The sequence below is a fragment of the Sapajus apella genome, unplaced genomic scaffold, assembly GCF_009761245.1.
Source record: "Sapajus apella isolate SASKATOON/1434 unplaced genomic scaffold, GSC_monkey_1.0 scaffold20, whole genome shotgun sequence".
NCBI classification, from domain to species: domain Eukaryota; kingdom Metazoa; phylum Chordata; class Mammalia; order Primates; family Cebidae; genus Sapajus; species Sapajus apella.
In genome coordinates, this window is record NW_022436960.1 from 12,921,544 (window position 1) to 12,936,859 (window position 15,316).

Below are 15,316 nucleotides of genomic sequence, written 5' to 3' on the forward strand. Positions count from 1 at the left end.
GATGATTACATTTGCACCTCTGGTTTCTAATGGATTTCCTATCTAACTAAAAGATCTTTAACTCCCTGGGATCCCAATAAATATATCTTCATTTATCTATCTATTTTCACTTGCAAAAACTTCAGTATATATCTCTAATATATAAGAACTTTAAAAAGTCATCTCAGGCTGGGGGTGGTGGCTCATGCTTGTAATCCCAGCACTTTGGGAGGCCGAGGGGGGTGGATTGCTTGAGCTCAGGAATTCAAGACCAGCCTGGGCAACATGGTGAAACCCTGTCCCTATTAAAAAAAAAAATTAGCCAGACATGGTGGTGTATGCCTGTGGTCTCAGCTACTTGGGAGGCTGAGGTGAGAGGATTGCTTGAATCAAGGAGTTTGAGGGTGAGCAGAAATCACACCGCTGCTCTCCAGCCTGGGCGACAGAGGGAGACCTTGTCTCAAAATAAATAAATAAATAAATAAATAAAGGTCACCTGGGTGACGTTAGTACCTTAGTACATCTAACAGAATTCACAAGGATTACTTGTGAATTGCTTGTACTCTGCCCACCTTCTTATTTCTCCATCTATCTTAAAAAGGTCTTTTTACAATTTGTCCAATCAGAATCATCATGAGGCCACATATTGCATTTGCTTGATGTATCTGTAAGATCTTCGAATCTATTAGTCTCCTGCCCTCTTAAAGCCATCGATGTGTTAAGGAAACACGGTTGTTTTCTGTAATTTCCCACATTCTAGATTTGGCTAATTGTTTCTTGATGGTACAGAGTCTTCTAAGTTGTTCCTTTATTCTCTATTTCTGGTAGCAGGTGTAATTAGATTTTTTTTTGGGGGGTTGGGGACAGGAGTCAAGAATACTTCATAGATATTTTCTAACTATCAAAAGACTCTTGAACTTGATGGGACTTTCCATTTTTCCGTGTTCTGGGGCATTTAATATGGCAACCTGATTGAAGTTTGGATATCTTACATGATTTTGAACCGAACTAGCAATCATAACTCACATAACAGCTAACATATATTAAGTGCTTTTCATGGGCCGGACTCAATGCTAGGCCCTTTATAAATATGTTCGTTTAATCTTCTCAACATTTTGTAGATAAGGAAACTAATGCTTAGAGCATTTAAGTTGACCCGGTTAGCAAAGGATGGTCTAAATTTACGGGTCGAATTAGAATCCCAATTTCCTCAATCCCTTTCCGCGGTGAACAATTCCCTTCCCGGGTTTTCGCAGCTCGGGTTCTCGCAGTGCCCCAGGCACTAGGAAGCCTTCCTTCCTTGCCACGCCCCCCTTGGCCCCGCCCTGTCCTGCTTTGCCCTGCCTCCCTGCCCCGCCTTGTCCCCGTGCCATGACGCCCCTCCCCTCTGGGCCCCGCCCCTCCCGCTTCGGGGTCAGGCCCTAGAAATCGCCGGGAAAACCACACTTCCCAGAGTGCACCGCGATGGCGGGGTCCTCGGACCGGCGCTTGCTCGTCGGCGCCATTTCTGTAGAGAGGAACGGCGGTGCGGCCTGTGGTCATGGCGCTGTTCCCGGCCTTTGCGGGGGTTAGTGAGGCCCCCGATAGTGGGAGCTCCAGGAAAGGTAAGCACACAAATGAGCCGAAGAAGGTATTTGGCGGGCATAAGAGGTTGTTTCTCGGGCCCAGGTCTAGACTTTTACCTTGGATTTGTGTATCCATTTATATCCCAGGGTTCTCCGCGGCACTGCAAAGCCTTCTGGGAAGGGCTCAGGACCTCTTCGAGGTCTGGGGCCCAAAGGACTCTTCTGGGCCGAGGTTCTAGTTATGGAGGGGTGGAGAAAGACGGGTACATGTACATGCCCTGGAACTGGGACTTCTGTATTAGGATGTTGTTAGGTCCTGTTCTTTTTTCGAGCTTCAGTTACTTCATCTTTAAAATGGCAATAATGATACTTAACATCTCAAAGAATCCCTTGATACAAATGCAGAATGCTTTTATTACATATTCCTTCCTTTCCTGTTACACTTATTTCTGAAATGCTTATTAGGTTGGTATTACGTAGCAGGCCTAGAGCTAGGGGACTCGTATCCAAATCCTAATCAGTTTCTCTCTGGATGGGCACATCACCCAGTGATGTGGGCCTACTGTGTTATCAAGGGATAGCTTTACACATTTTTCTTAAGCCCCAGACCTTTCCGACAGAGCTGCATTGTTAAAAATTGGGGTACATAGTGAGTTCATTTAAAAAGTAATTAATCCTGGCCAGGAGCAGTGGCTCACGCCTGTAGGTGGAAGGATGGTTTGAGCCCAGGAGTTCATGACCATCATGGGCAACAAAGGGAGACTCCCATCTCTTAAAAAAAACAATTAGCCGAGCTTGGTGGTGCACACCTGTAGTACCAGCTGCTCAGGAGGGTGAGGTGGGAGGATCGCTTCCCAGAAGTTTGAGACTGCAGTGAGCCATGATCGTGCCACTGCATCCTACCCTGGGGGGGGGGACGTCCCCTTGTCTCTAAACAACAAAAAAAAGTAATTTTAAATTATGTGCCACATGTGACATAATTCTAAATTATGTGCCCAATTGAGTGTTACACCTCTGTTATATCCTCTCATGTAGTTTCTACACTTTTTGTAACGTGTCTCATAATTTTTTTGATTTTTTTGAAACAGGATCTCACTCTGTTGCTCAGGCTGGATTGCAGTGGCACTGTCATAACTCACTGCAGTCTCAAACTCCTGGGCTCGACTTCCTGCCTCAGCCTCCCAAGTAGCTGGAACTACAGGTGTGCACCATCAGGCCCAGCTAATTTTTAAAAATTTTTATTAGAGAACAGGTCTCACTGTGTTGACCAGGCTTGTCTCAAACTCTTGAGCTCAAGCAATCCTCTGCCTCGGCGTCTCAAAGTGCTAGGATTGCAGGCATGGGCCACCGCACTCATCCTATTTCTCATAATTGAGAGTAATTTCTTGTGTAATATTGTGGTCTTCCTTTACTAGACTGTAATATCCATCAGGTTGGGCAGTGTTTGTCTATTCATTGTAGCATAGTGAGCCCCTAGCACAGGTCCAAAATGTGATAGGTATTCAATAAATATTTGTTGGATGTACAGATCAGTAGTAGGTACTTAATAATTATGTGTTGTATGAATGCATGAGTGCACCTAAAAAAAGTGTATATGACAAGGTAGGATGTTATAGATATCATAGGTGAACTACAGGAATAATTACTTCTTCTTTTCCTTTTTTTTTTTTTTTTTTTTTTTTTGTGACCAAGTCTTTCTCTGTTGCCCATCTGGAAACCAGTGGTGCGATCTTGGCTCATTACAACCTCTGCCTCCTGGGTTCAAGTGATTCTCTGCCTCAGCCTTTCAAGTAGCTGGGACTACAGGCACTCGCCACCATGCTTGGCTAATTTTTGTATTTTTAGTAGAGACGGGTTTCACCATTTTGGCCAGGCTGGCCTTGAACTACTGATCTTGTGATCTGCCTGCCTCAGCCTCCCAAAGTGCAGGGATTACACTGGTGAGCCACTGTACCCGGCCCAGGAATAGTTACTTCTGATAGAAGGTTCAAAGAAGGCTTTATCTAGGAGCTAATATTGTTTTCTTTTGCTTTTTTAAAAAAATTTTGAGTCAGAGTCTCACCCTGTCACCCAGGCTGGAGTGCAGTGGTGCAATCTCAGCTCACTGCAACCTCTGCCTCCCAGGTTCAAGTGATTCTTGTGCCTCAGTCTCCTGAGTAGCTTGGATTACAGGCATGCACCACCATACTTGGCTAATTTTTTGTATTTTTAGTAGATAGGGGTTTCACCATCATGGCCAGGCTGATCTCGAACTGCTGACCTTAGATGATCCACCCACCTCAGCCTCCCAGAGTGCTGAGATTACAGGTGTGAGCCACTGTGCCTGGTCTACTTTTTTTTTTTCTTAAATAGAGACAGGTTTTTGCTATGTTGCCCAGGCTGGTCTCAAACTGCTGGGCTCAAGTGATCCTCCGGGCTCAACCTCCTAAAGTGCTGGGATTACAGGCATGAGCCACTGTGCCTGGTGGGGAGCTAAGTTTTGGATGGATCTTCAAGAGGGTAGAATTTGGACAAATAAAGATGGTGGAAGGGTATACCAGGGCCTTTAAGGCCTGCAGAAGGCAAGTATGAGAACTGCAAATCGTCTAGTTTGTCTGGAGATACAGTGGTGTAAAGAGGAGCCTTGGGAAATACGGTTGGGCTGATGATGATGGAGGATAATGATCTTTAATAACACGTCAAAGCTTTATCTTTTTATTTTGAGAGGGGGAAATCGAAATTTTGCAGAGGAGTCTTACACTTAATTAGTATTTGACATTCTCTGAATATCCACCATCAGGAAAATGTGTGTAAAAGTATGTTTTATAAAGTATTGTCTTTTAAAAAAATTTAAACAACATTATCTCTGGTAATGAAAAAAGCATAATTCTTTTCTGGTCATTTTCACTTAGCAGTGTTCAAATTTCACAAGATGTCTCAAAAATGGAATTTTTTTTTTTTTTTGAAAGAGAGAAAGGGGGAGAGAGAACAGGAGTCTTGCTCTATTGCCCAGGCTGGAATGCAGTCTGAAAATAGGTATTAACCTCTTTTATGCCGATAATTATGCTTAAATAGGTATTAAAAACCTCTTTTATGCCGATAATTGTGTCGATAATTGAGACAGGAAGGAATAGAAGAAAATAACAAACAGCCAACCAATATTTCATTTAAGTCTGTGAAATGCTATGCAAATGCTGAAGAGTGATTTACTTCCAATTATGTGGTCACTTTCAAAATAGGTGTAATATGATACTGAGAAAAATGTATGTTCTGTGGACCTGGGGTGAAGAATTCTATAAATATTCACTGAGTTTACTTGTTCCAGGTCTGAGTTCAAATCTTAGATGTCCCTGTTAATTTTCTGTCTCGTTGATCCGTCGAATATTAACAATGTGGTATCAAAGTCTCCCACTATTATTGTGCGGGAGTCCAAGTCTCTTCATAAGTCATTAAGAACTTATGTATCTGGGTATTCCTATATTGGGTGCATATACATTTATGATCATTGACTCCTGTTGTTGTACTGATCCTTTTACCATTATGTAATGTCCTTCTTTGTTTCTTTTAGTCTTTGTTACTATTTTGTCAGAGACAAAAGTTACAACTCCTGTTTTCTTTTTTTTGCTCTCCTTTTGATTGGTAAGTCTTCCACCAACCCTTTGTTTTGAGTTTTTGTGTGTCCTTGCTTATGAGATGGATCTGGATACAGCGAACCGATGGGTTTTGACTTTTTATTCAATTTGCCTGTCTGTGTCTTTGATTGGGGCATTTAATCCATTTAAATTTAGGATTAATATTGATATTTGTGAGTTTAATATTGTTGTTTAATGCTAGCTGGCTATTTTGCCCATTAGTTGTTATAGATTCTTCATTATGGAGGTACTCTTTACCTTTTGGTAAGTTTTGGGATGACTGATACTGGTTGTTCCTTTCTGTGTATAGTGCTTCTTTCAGAAGCTCTTGTAAAGCAGGCCTGGTGGTGATGAAATCTCTGAGTGCTTGCTTGTTCGCGAAAAATTTTATTTTTCCTTCATTTATGAAGCTTAATTTGGCTGGATATGAGATTCTGGGTTGAAAATTATTTTCTTTCAGGATATTGAATGTTGACCCCTACGCTCTTCTAGTTTGTAGGGTTTCAGCTGAGAGATCTGCTGTGAGTCTGATAGGCTTCCCTTTATGGGTAACCTGACCTTTCTCTCTGGCTGCCCTTAGAATTTTCTCCTTTATTTCAACCCTGGTGACTCTAACGATTATGTGTCTTGGGGTTGCTCTACTTGAGGAATATCTTTGTGGTGTTCTCTGTATTACCTTAAATTGAGTATTTTCCTGCCTTACTAGGTTAGGAAAGTTTTCCTGAATAATATCCTGAAGAATATTTTCCAGCGTGGATTCATTTTCTTCATGACATTCAGGTACACCTATCAAACGTAAATTAGGTCTTTTCACATAGTCCCATATTTCTTGTAGACTTTGCTCATTGCTTTTTACTCTTTCTTCTCTAATCTTGTCTTCTTGTTTCATTTCATTAAGTTGTTCTTCGACCTCTGATATTCTTTCTTCTGCTTGCTCAATTCGACTGTTAAAACCTGTGCCTACGGCCGGGCACGGTGGCTCACGCCTGTAATCCCAGCACTTTGGGAGGCCGAGGCTAGTGGATCATGAGGTCAAGAGATCAAGACCATCTTGGTCAACACGGTGAAACTCCGTCTCTACTAAAAATACAAAAAATTAGCTGGGCATGGTGGCGCATGCCTGTAATCCCAGCTACTCAGGAGGCTGAGGCAGGAGAATTGCCTGAACCCAGGAGGCGGAGGTTGCGGTAAGCCAAGATCGCGCCATTGCACTCCAGCCTGGGTAACAAGAGCAAAACTCCGTCTCAAAAAAAAAAAAACCTGTGCATACTTCGTGGAGTTCTCGTATTGTATTCTTCAGTTCCATTAATTCACTTATATTCCTCTCTAGATTGTTCTCATTAGGATTTTGTCAAACCTTTTTTCAAGGTTCTTAGTTTCTTTACATTGGGCTAGAACATGTTCTTTTAATTCACAGAAGTTTCTTATTATCCACCTTCTGAAGCCTAAATCTGTTAATGGAATGCACTCGTTCTCCATCAGGCCTTGTTCCCTTGTTGATGAGGAACTGTGATTCCCTGTAGAGGGAGAGGCATTCTGATTTTGGGTATTCTCGGCCTTTTTACGCTGGTTTCTTCCCATCATTGTAAATTTATCCACTTGTCTTTGTAATTACCGACTTTCAAATTAGGTCTCTGAGTGGACGTCCAACTTGTTGATTCCCAGCGCCGGAATCTGAGCAACCCACTGCTCCGGCCAAAACAGCTGCGTTAAGGTTCATGGTGCTTTTCTGCCCGGGAATCTCCGGTCTGGCTTCCTTCTTGAGTCCCTTTTTCAATTAGCTGAATAGGCAATTCTGCCTTCCCAGAGCTGCAAACTTCGACCAAAAGGGGACCCAGTCCTGTTTACTCTGCACCAAGAACCGCTGTGCCAGGGCGCCGGCAAAACCGCCGCACCGGCCACAAGAGTCGCGCTGGCGACCAGTCGGGCTCCTCCGCTGGGAATCTCCTGGTCTGTGAGCAACAAAAATTGGTCTGAAAGTGTGGTGTCCTGTCGTTCTCTGTGCTTTCAGTGGGAGCTACAATCCTGAGCTGCTAGTAATCAGCCATCTTGGATCTCTCTCCACAAATGGAATTTTACAGTTGGATTATTCAAGTCAATTTCCAAAATAAAGCCAACATTGCATTTTGTGGCTATATGCCTTAGGTCTCTTTCAATATAAAACAGTTTCTCTTCATTTTCCTATGTCATGGATTTGTTGAGGAAACTGTGTCATTTGTCCTGTAGACGTTTCCCACCAAATCCTCATAGTGTCACTTAACATGCTTCTGTATCCCAGTATTTCCTGTAAACTGGTATTTAGATCTAATCAATTCGTTAGATTCAGGTTTAATCTTTTCATTGAAAGTACCTTGCTGGGCTCGGCTTACATCTGTAATCCAAGCACTTTGGGAAGGCAGAGGTGGGCATATTGCTTGAGGTCAGGAGTTTGAGACCAGCCTGACCAACATGGTGAAACCCTGTCTCAAAAAAATAAATAAAAAGGAGGGATCAGTGCACTTGCTGTCGAGTCAAATCAGGAGGATGCCCTGTCTAATGTTCCCTCTTTCAATGATGTTAAGATTGACCAGTGGATTCATGTGTTTGCAACCAGATTCATCCGACGTGAAGCAGCCCATCAACCTTACACCTAATGATTTTTGCAGCCATTTAGATTATTGCTTAGGTCCATTATTATTTCATTGAGGTTGCAAAATGGTTATTTTCTAATTGTATTATTCCTCCTATACACACACACACGTATATTTATTTATTAATATTATTTTTTTGATATGGAGTTGTGATCTTGTTGCCCAGGCTGGAGTGCAATGGCATGGTCTCAGCTCACCGCAGCCTCCGCCCCTCCCCGCCCCAGGTTCAGGCAATTCTCCTACCTCAGCCTCCTGAGTCGCTAGGATTACAGGCCTGTGCTGTCACGCCCAGCTAATTTTTTGTATTTTTAGTATTTTAGTTTCTCCCTGTTGGTCAGGCTTGTCTCGAACTCCCGACATCCAGGTAATCTGCCTACCTCAGCCTCCCAAAGTGCTGGGATTATAGGCGTGAGCCACTGCACCTGGCCTCTCAGATATTTATTAATATCAGTTATTCTGTGAAGAACTATTAGAATACCCTGAATATAGTTTAGGCAGGAAAGACAGGATACATACTTTTTTTGTTTTGGTTTTTTTTGAGACGGTCTAGCTGTCGCCCAGGCTGGAGTGCAGTGGTGAGATCTGGCTCACTGCAACCTTCGCCTCTCGGGTTCAAGTGATTTTCCTGCCTCAGCCTCCCGATTAGCTGGGACTATAGGGGTGCGCCACCATGCCGGGCTAATTTTTGTATTTTTAGTAGAGAGAGCGTTTCAGCATGTTGGTAAGGCTGGTCTTGAATTCCTGACGTCAAGCAATTCACCTGCCTTGGCCTCTCAAAGTGCATGAGCCACCTCACTCAGCCTAGGATAAATATTTGATTTATTTCTTTTGTTAGTCTCAGAATAATGAGTTGGGGTCCCAGTAGCTTCTAGAGGTGAACAATGAGGTGTGAGGTTTTTTTGTTTTCATGAATTTTTAACATTTATATTTCAGTCCATTGCAGGTAGGTTGATTTTTTTAAGAGATGGGGTTCACTCTGTTGCCCAGGTTGGAGTGTAGTGGGGTGATCATAGCTCACTATAATATATGTATATTATATATATATATTATAACATATATATTATATATATATATATTATATATTATATACATATTATAATATATATAGTTCCTGGGCTCAAGCAGTCCTCCTGGCTCAGCCTCCTGAGTAGCTAGGACTCCTAGTGTACACCACCACACTCGGCTGACTTATTTATTTATTCATTTATTTATTTGATTTTCTGTTACCCAGGCTAGAATGCAGTGGCACGATCTTGGCTCACTGCAACCTCTGCCTCCCGGGTTCAAGTGATTCTCCTGCCTCAGCCTCCCAAGTAGCTGGCACTACATGCATGTGCCGCCACCACGCCCAGCTAATTTTTATCTTTTTAGTAGAGATGGAGTTTTACCACGTTGGCCAGGCTGGTCTCAAACTCCTGACCCTATGATCTACCCGCCTTGGCTTCCCAAAGTGCTGGGATTACAGGCGTGAGCCACTGCACCTGATGACTTAACTATTTTTTTTACAGATAGGGTCTCGCTACGTTGTTCAGGTTGATCTTGAATCCTGGCCTTAGGCAGTGCTCCCGCCACGGCCTCTGAGACTGCTGGGATTACAGGCATGAGCCATCATGCTGGGCCTGACCTAGTCGTCTTTATTTAATAGCTTTCTTGCTTTCTGTCCTAAGAGATGTCCAGGGATCATCACTTACATTTTCTGCTGTGGCCTGGAGTTGGCCATTTCTCCAGGAAATCCTGGTTTCTTTTAGTGGAAAATGGTGTGGATATATAAAAACCACATGCTGGGTTCTTAGGGGTATCATCACCACGGTGTGGTCATTACTTCTAGACTTTTTCAGTGGATGGAACCAGGAAGAGAAAAATACATCAGGAATTCATATTAGTGTTTTCAGTCCAAATTTAAGATTATGAAGTTTTTACTACTTTGATTTAATTTTTAAACTTCTTTATATGTTCAAAATGACAGTGTTAATGTTTTAGATTTCTTTATGGGTGTGTTTGTTTTAAGGACATATCCCACAGTGGATATGTGGTCAAATTACTGAGTTTGAAAATCACTTGAAACAATTCCCTGTGTGATTTTACCACCAGTTTGATATTTAGATATATTTGTTCCATTTGTTTTCCATTTTTAGGGATTGTTTTCTTCTTTTGAATTTGATTTTGTTTTATAATGACGTAAAATACCGAGTCTAACGTTGAGAGTGTAAACCAGGTATATTCAGAGAAGAGAAAGCTTCCATTTCTGTTCCTCCAGCCTTCCCCTGCAGGTTACCATCGTCATTAGCCAATGGTATCCTCCCATTTTTTTCCTCCTTTCTATAAGCAACTATATTTCCCCTCTCTTTCTTCAATGTATACTGTTCTGCATTTCACCTTGGATCCTGGAGATCGCTCTACACTCTATGGAGATATTCCTCATTTCTTTTTTTTTTTTTTTTTTTTTTGAGACAGAGTTTCGCTCTTGTTACCCAGGCTGGAGTGCAATGGCACGGTCTCGGCTCACCGCAACCTCCGCCTCCTGGGTTCAGGCAATTCTCCTGCCTCAGCCTCCTGAGTAGCTGGGATTACAGGCACGCACCACCATGCCCAGCTAATTTTTTGTATTTTTAGTAGAGACGGGGTTTCACCGTGTTGACCAGGATGGTCTTGATCTCTTGACCTCGTGATCCACCCGCCTCGGCCTCCCAAAGTGCTGGGATTACAGGCTTGAGCCACCGCGCCCGGCTGCTTATTTCTTTTTACTAGTGCACAGAACTCCATCGTGTGGCTGTCACATGCTTTATTCAACCAGTCCCCTATTAAGGACATTTGGACTGTTTCCAGTCTTTTGCTGTTATAAATAGAAGCAGTGTACTTTTTGCCTTACACTATAAAAAATGTTATAAAAATGTAAAGTAGTGTTAGCAAGTGAGTGCAGTGTTTCAATTAAAAAAAACATTAAACTCCTGGATAGGAAAGACACCCAATACTGAAATGAGTGAAAGAGGCACTACTTTCCTCTTTCTGGCTACCATTAAAAGTTAGGCCAAGGTCCGGGCACAGTGATTTACACCTGAAATCCCAGCACTTTGGGAGGCCAAGGTGGGCAGATCACTTGAGCTTAGGAGTGTGAGACCAGCCTGGGCAACATGACAAAACCCCATCTCTAACAACAACAAAAACTAGCCGGGTGTGGCGGCATGTGCCTGTGGTTCCAGCTACTCGGAAGGCTGAGGTGGGAGGATTGCTTGAGCCTGGGAGGTGGAGGTTGCAGTGAACTGAGGTCTCACCACTGCACTCTAGCCTGGGTGACAGTGAGATTCCATCTAAGAAAAAAAACAAAGAGGCTAGGAATTAACTAGGTATCACATTCAGGAAGGAGTCTGTTGGGGCTGTGTTTAGCAAAGTTCATTCTTTCAACAAACAGGAATAGGAGCATCCGTTGTGTCAGGAGCGGCAGAGAGCCCCCATCATCTGACCCCTTTAATTCTGGAGCTTTTCTTCCTACCCTCAGATTGTTGACAAGGATTGTGTACCCTAAAACATTGTTGCTTGGGAATCACATATTTGACAGATTTGGAATGGAAGATGGTGTATTAGTTTATTTAATCTTCATATTATATGAAGCAGACATAATATCCATATTTGGGGAGGAAACCAACCACATTATCTTTTTCCGCACAAATGTTTTTCTTCCTGTATCCACAAATCAGAAAATGACACTACCATTCACCCAAAACAAAACTTAGACACATACCTTGATTCCCCGCTTCTACCCATTCAGTTCATTAGTGCTTCCAAACAACTCTGAAAGTCCTTAGTTTCTCTGTAATCTCACCACCACTACCTAACTTTTGCCATCATCGTACCCTGGATTACTACAGCAGCCTCCTAAAGTAGCGTCCCCACCGTTAGTCCTACCTTTGCTCTCTGAACCACTCTCCACAATGTTGCAAGAATTTTAAAATGTCTTTATTTAGAAATATTATGGCTGGTCATGGTGGCTCACACCTGTAATCCCAGCACTTTGGGAGGCTGAGGGGGGCAGATCACGAGGTCAGGAGATTGAGACCATCCTGGCTAACACGATGAAACCCCATCTCTACTAAAAATATAAAAAATTAGCCGGGTGTGGTGGCACGTGCCTGTAGTCCCAGCTACTTGGGAGGCTGAGGCAGGAGAATTGCTTGAACCCGGGAAGCGGAGGTTGCAGTGAGCCAAGATCATGTCACTGCACTCCAGCCTAGGTGACAGAGTGAGACTCCATCTCCCCCCTCAAAAAATTATGTGCCATTCACTGGTTTAAATGCCTTACAAATACCAACTTAGTGAATTCTCATAACAGCCCTGTGAAGTTAGTACTGTTCAATTGTATGTGCAGAGGGAGCCAGTAAGTAACTTTTGAAGGTCGTGTGATTAGTAAGTCACAGAGTCAGGATTGGAACTCAGCAATTAAGCTTCAAAGTGTGTGCTCTTATTTTTTTGGAGACAGAGTCTCACTGTCGCCCAGGCTAGAGTGCAGTGGCATCTCCGCTCACTACAACCTCCACTTCCAGGGCTCAAACGATTCTCCTCCCTCAGCCTCCTGAGTAGCTGAGATTACAGGTGTGCACCACCATGCCTGGCTTAATTTTTGTATTTCTAGTAGAGGTGGGGTTTCACCATGTTGGGCAGACTGGTCTCGAACTCCTGACCTGAAATGATCCGACCGCCTCGGCCTCCCAAAGTGCTAGGATTATGGGCGTGAGCCACTGCGCCCAGCCTAAAACATGTGCTTTTAAACAGTATCTTTCATATGGTGTATCTGATTTTGTCACTCTCATTCAAAATGTGACTATCTACCCATTGCTCTTAGGGTAATGCCAAGCTCTCAAACATGTTTTTTAAGGTCCTACCTCTCCTGCTTCATTTTGCCCCTATTTCCCCTCAGTCCCAATGGCCAAGCCACAATCCCTTATGCTGTTTCTCAGTGTCTGTTTCCCAGGCACGTTCTAGGAGCCTATTTCCTTCACTCCTCCTCCTCCTTTAGATCTTAGCTGAGATATTTTCTCAGGCAGCTTTCTCTGATCCAGACCTTGTTTGAATTAGGGGACGTGCTGTCATTATTCCCTGTATATTTTCTCTCTCTCTGAATTTGTCACATTGTGTATAAGTGACGGTTAGTAGGACAGCACCATGAGGGTAGTGTTGGGTTTGTCTTATTCATCTTGCATTCCTAGCACCTAGAGCAGTACCTGGCTGTTAGTTAAAAAATTACCCAATAAAAAAAAGAGACTCAGAGAAATTATTTCATTCAGAGTTGCACAGCTAAGAAACAACCAGTTTGAGCACAGATCCTTCCAACTACAGAGCTTGTGTTACAAACCGTGCTGTGATATTAGAACATTGGGGTTTTGGTCCTTTATATAATACCTTTGGAATTACTGGGCCTCTTCAAATGGTAGGTTAACTGCCTTGGGAGAGCTGGCTTTGCTCAGGTTCTCTGGAACAATCATCTTAAATGCAGTTCTCAGCCATGTTTGCTGGTGCTTTTGTATAAATAAGTTTGTGCTCCCAGATCCTTTGTCAGAAAATGAGAGTTCCAATCAAAACTAAGAGCTTGGCTTATTCATTTTAAAGGAACAAATCTCTTCCATAATATATACAGTACTTTATTCATACAGTTGGCCCTAAAAATGCTTTTGAATTGCCATCTCTGGAGGAGCACTTACCTCTGAGTTCACCTAAACAAACTAGTAATCAGTGCTATTTTGTTATAATAAAAGGGAAATGGATGTAGAACTTGGGTATTCTGTCCAATTATAATTTAAAATCTATTTTAAAGTTCAAATCTTTTCATGGCAATTTTTTCCTCCCTTTGTGTAATATAATTGAATTAAAGCGTTTTCACTAGTGATGGAGAAATAGGGTTACATAATAAATGTTCATAAAAAGTATTTCAGCTTAAATTATTCAGTGATGATTCATTATGTTATTTTCTGTTAAATTACCCTGAAAATTTATACATGCTACATTTCTACCAGATACCGGCAGTAGTTCTAAAGTGGTTTTTCTGCCTGATGTTTCCACATTTCTTGGTGTGTATGCATAATAAAATGTATGGCAGAGTGTTAATTTCTAGGCGCATTCCAACTTGTAATTTACTAACCTGAGAAGACAAAAGATTTGTCAGCCAGTGGGATTCTCTTTCTTAAACCATAGGCATTTGGTGTGCTGCTGGTCTTCTTTATAAATGTTACATCTTGCTTAGTATTGGCATAATTACCTATGTACATATTTTATATCCATCAAGGATGTAAATTGTGTGAAGATGTAATTATTGAAAAGGACTTTGCAATCTGATTAATAAAGCATCTTTTCATCTCAGATAACTTTCTCCAGAATTCTGTCGAATTAACTTTGAATTTAACAATCCAAGTGTATTTGTTTTTTTGTTTGTTTGTTTGTTTGTTTGATGGAGTCTTTCTCTGTTGCCCAGGCTGAAATGCAGTGGTACGATCTCAGCTCACTGCAACCTCTGCCTCCCAGGTTTAGGTGATTATCCTGCCTCAGTCTCCCAAGTAGGTGGGACTACAGGCGGCCCCCCCCCCCACCATGCTTGGCTAATTTTTGTATTTTAAGTAGAGAAGGGGTTTTACCATGTTGGCCAAGCTGGTCGACCTTGTCATCCTCCTGCCTTGGCCTCCCAAAGTGCTGGGATTACAGGCGTGATCCACCATGCCTGGCTCCAAGTGTATTATTTGACAGTGACGCTTATGATTGTAAGCACCATGTGAGCAGAACCTTTCTTGTTCCCCACTGTACCCCCAATACCTAGACCTGTGCCTGGGCGTGTAGTTGGTATTCAGTATCTTACGTAATATTTAAATATATATTTACAATGAAGAAAGAATTATACTAGTTGTACTTTATGCCCAGATAATGGATTTTTTTTTGAAGATTTCAAATTTCTTCAGTTTGTTCATTTGATTAGGTGTTGGGGATATAAACATGCAAAGATGTGGTCCATATCCTCATTCATTTTATTTATGCAACAGGTATTTATCGAGTCCAGTTGCTTTGTACCAAGGCACTGTGCTAGGAGTTGGGAGTACAGTAGTGAATAGTCATGGCCCCGGCCCTCATGGGGCCTATAGTTTGGGAAGTGACAGGTGGGAGGAGGGGAGGGAGCTGGAAACTTGGATGTAAGAGTTATAAGCCGGTTGGTTATTTGTTTGGCAGAATATTTTTGTTTTTTTTCCTTTTTCTTTTGCCGCTTCTGTAGTATCTCAGTAGTCATTACTAATCTGGTCTCTATAAGGATTTGCGTTGTTGACCCTTGGCTTAGAGTATAGTGGGAAGATAATGAGATTACAATGTGAAGATTTCCATAAAAGCCCCGTATACCAATTGCAGGGAGACTTTAGGAGAACCAGCCTCCCTAGCTGAGGAAGTGAAGAGAAGCTCCATGGTGTGGGGTGGTGGGAACTGGATGAAGAGTCACAGATTCAGGTCCAGATGTGTGCCCTTAGCCACAGCTGGGCCTCCAGCTGTTGGTCTAAAAGTGAGG

The 15,316-nt window shown here is 42.5% G+C and overlaps 1 protein-coding gene across 3 annotated transcripts in view; it reads left to right on the forward strand.

The window, feature by feature from the left end:
• Nucleotides 1-1,289: 1,289 nt before the first annotated feature.
• The window catches only part of NRDE2 (NRDE-2, necessary for RNA interference, domain containing), a 55,704-nt gene continuing 41,677 nt past the window's right edge, over nucleotides 1,290-15,316 (forward strand). For 2 of the 3 annotated variants that reach the window (XR_004271746.1, XM_032287657.1), the window contains exon 1: nucleotides 1,290-1,583. Coding sequence is in view for 1 of the 3 variants with exons in the window: in XM_032287657.1 (XP_032143548.1) it covers nucleotides 1,520-1,583 (64 nt within the window). In the remaining 2 variants the exon portion in view is untranslated. The remainder of the gene's footprint in view (nucleotides 1,584-15,316) is intronic. The other variant, XM_032287658.1, reaches the window with a different exon arrangement.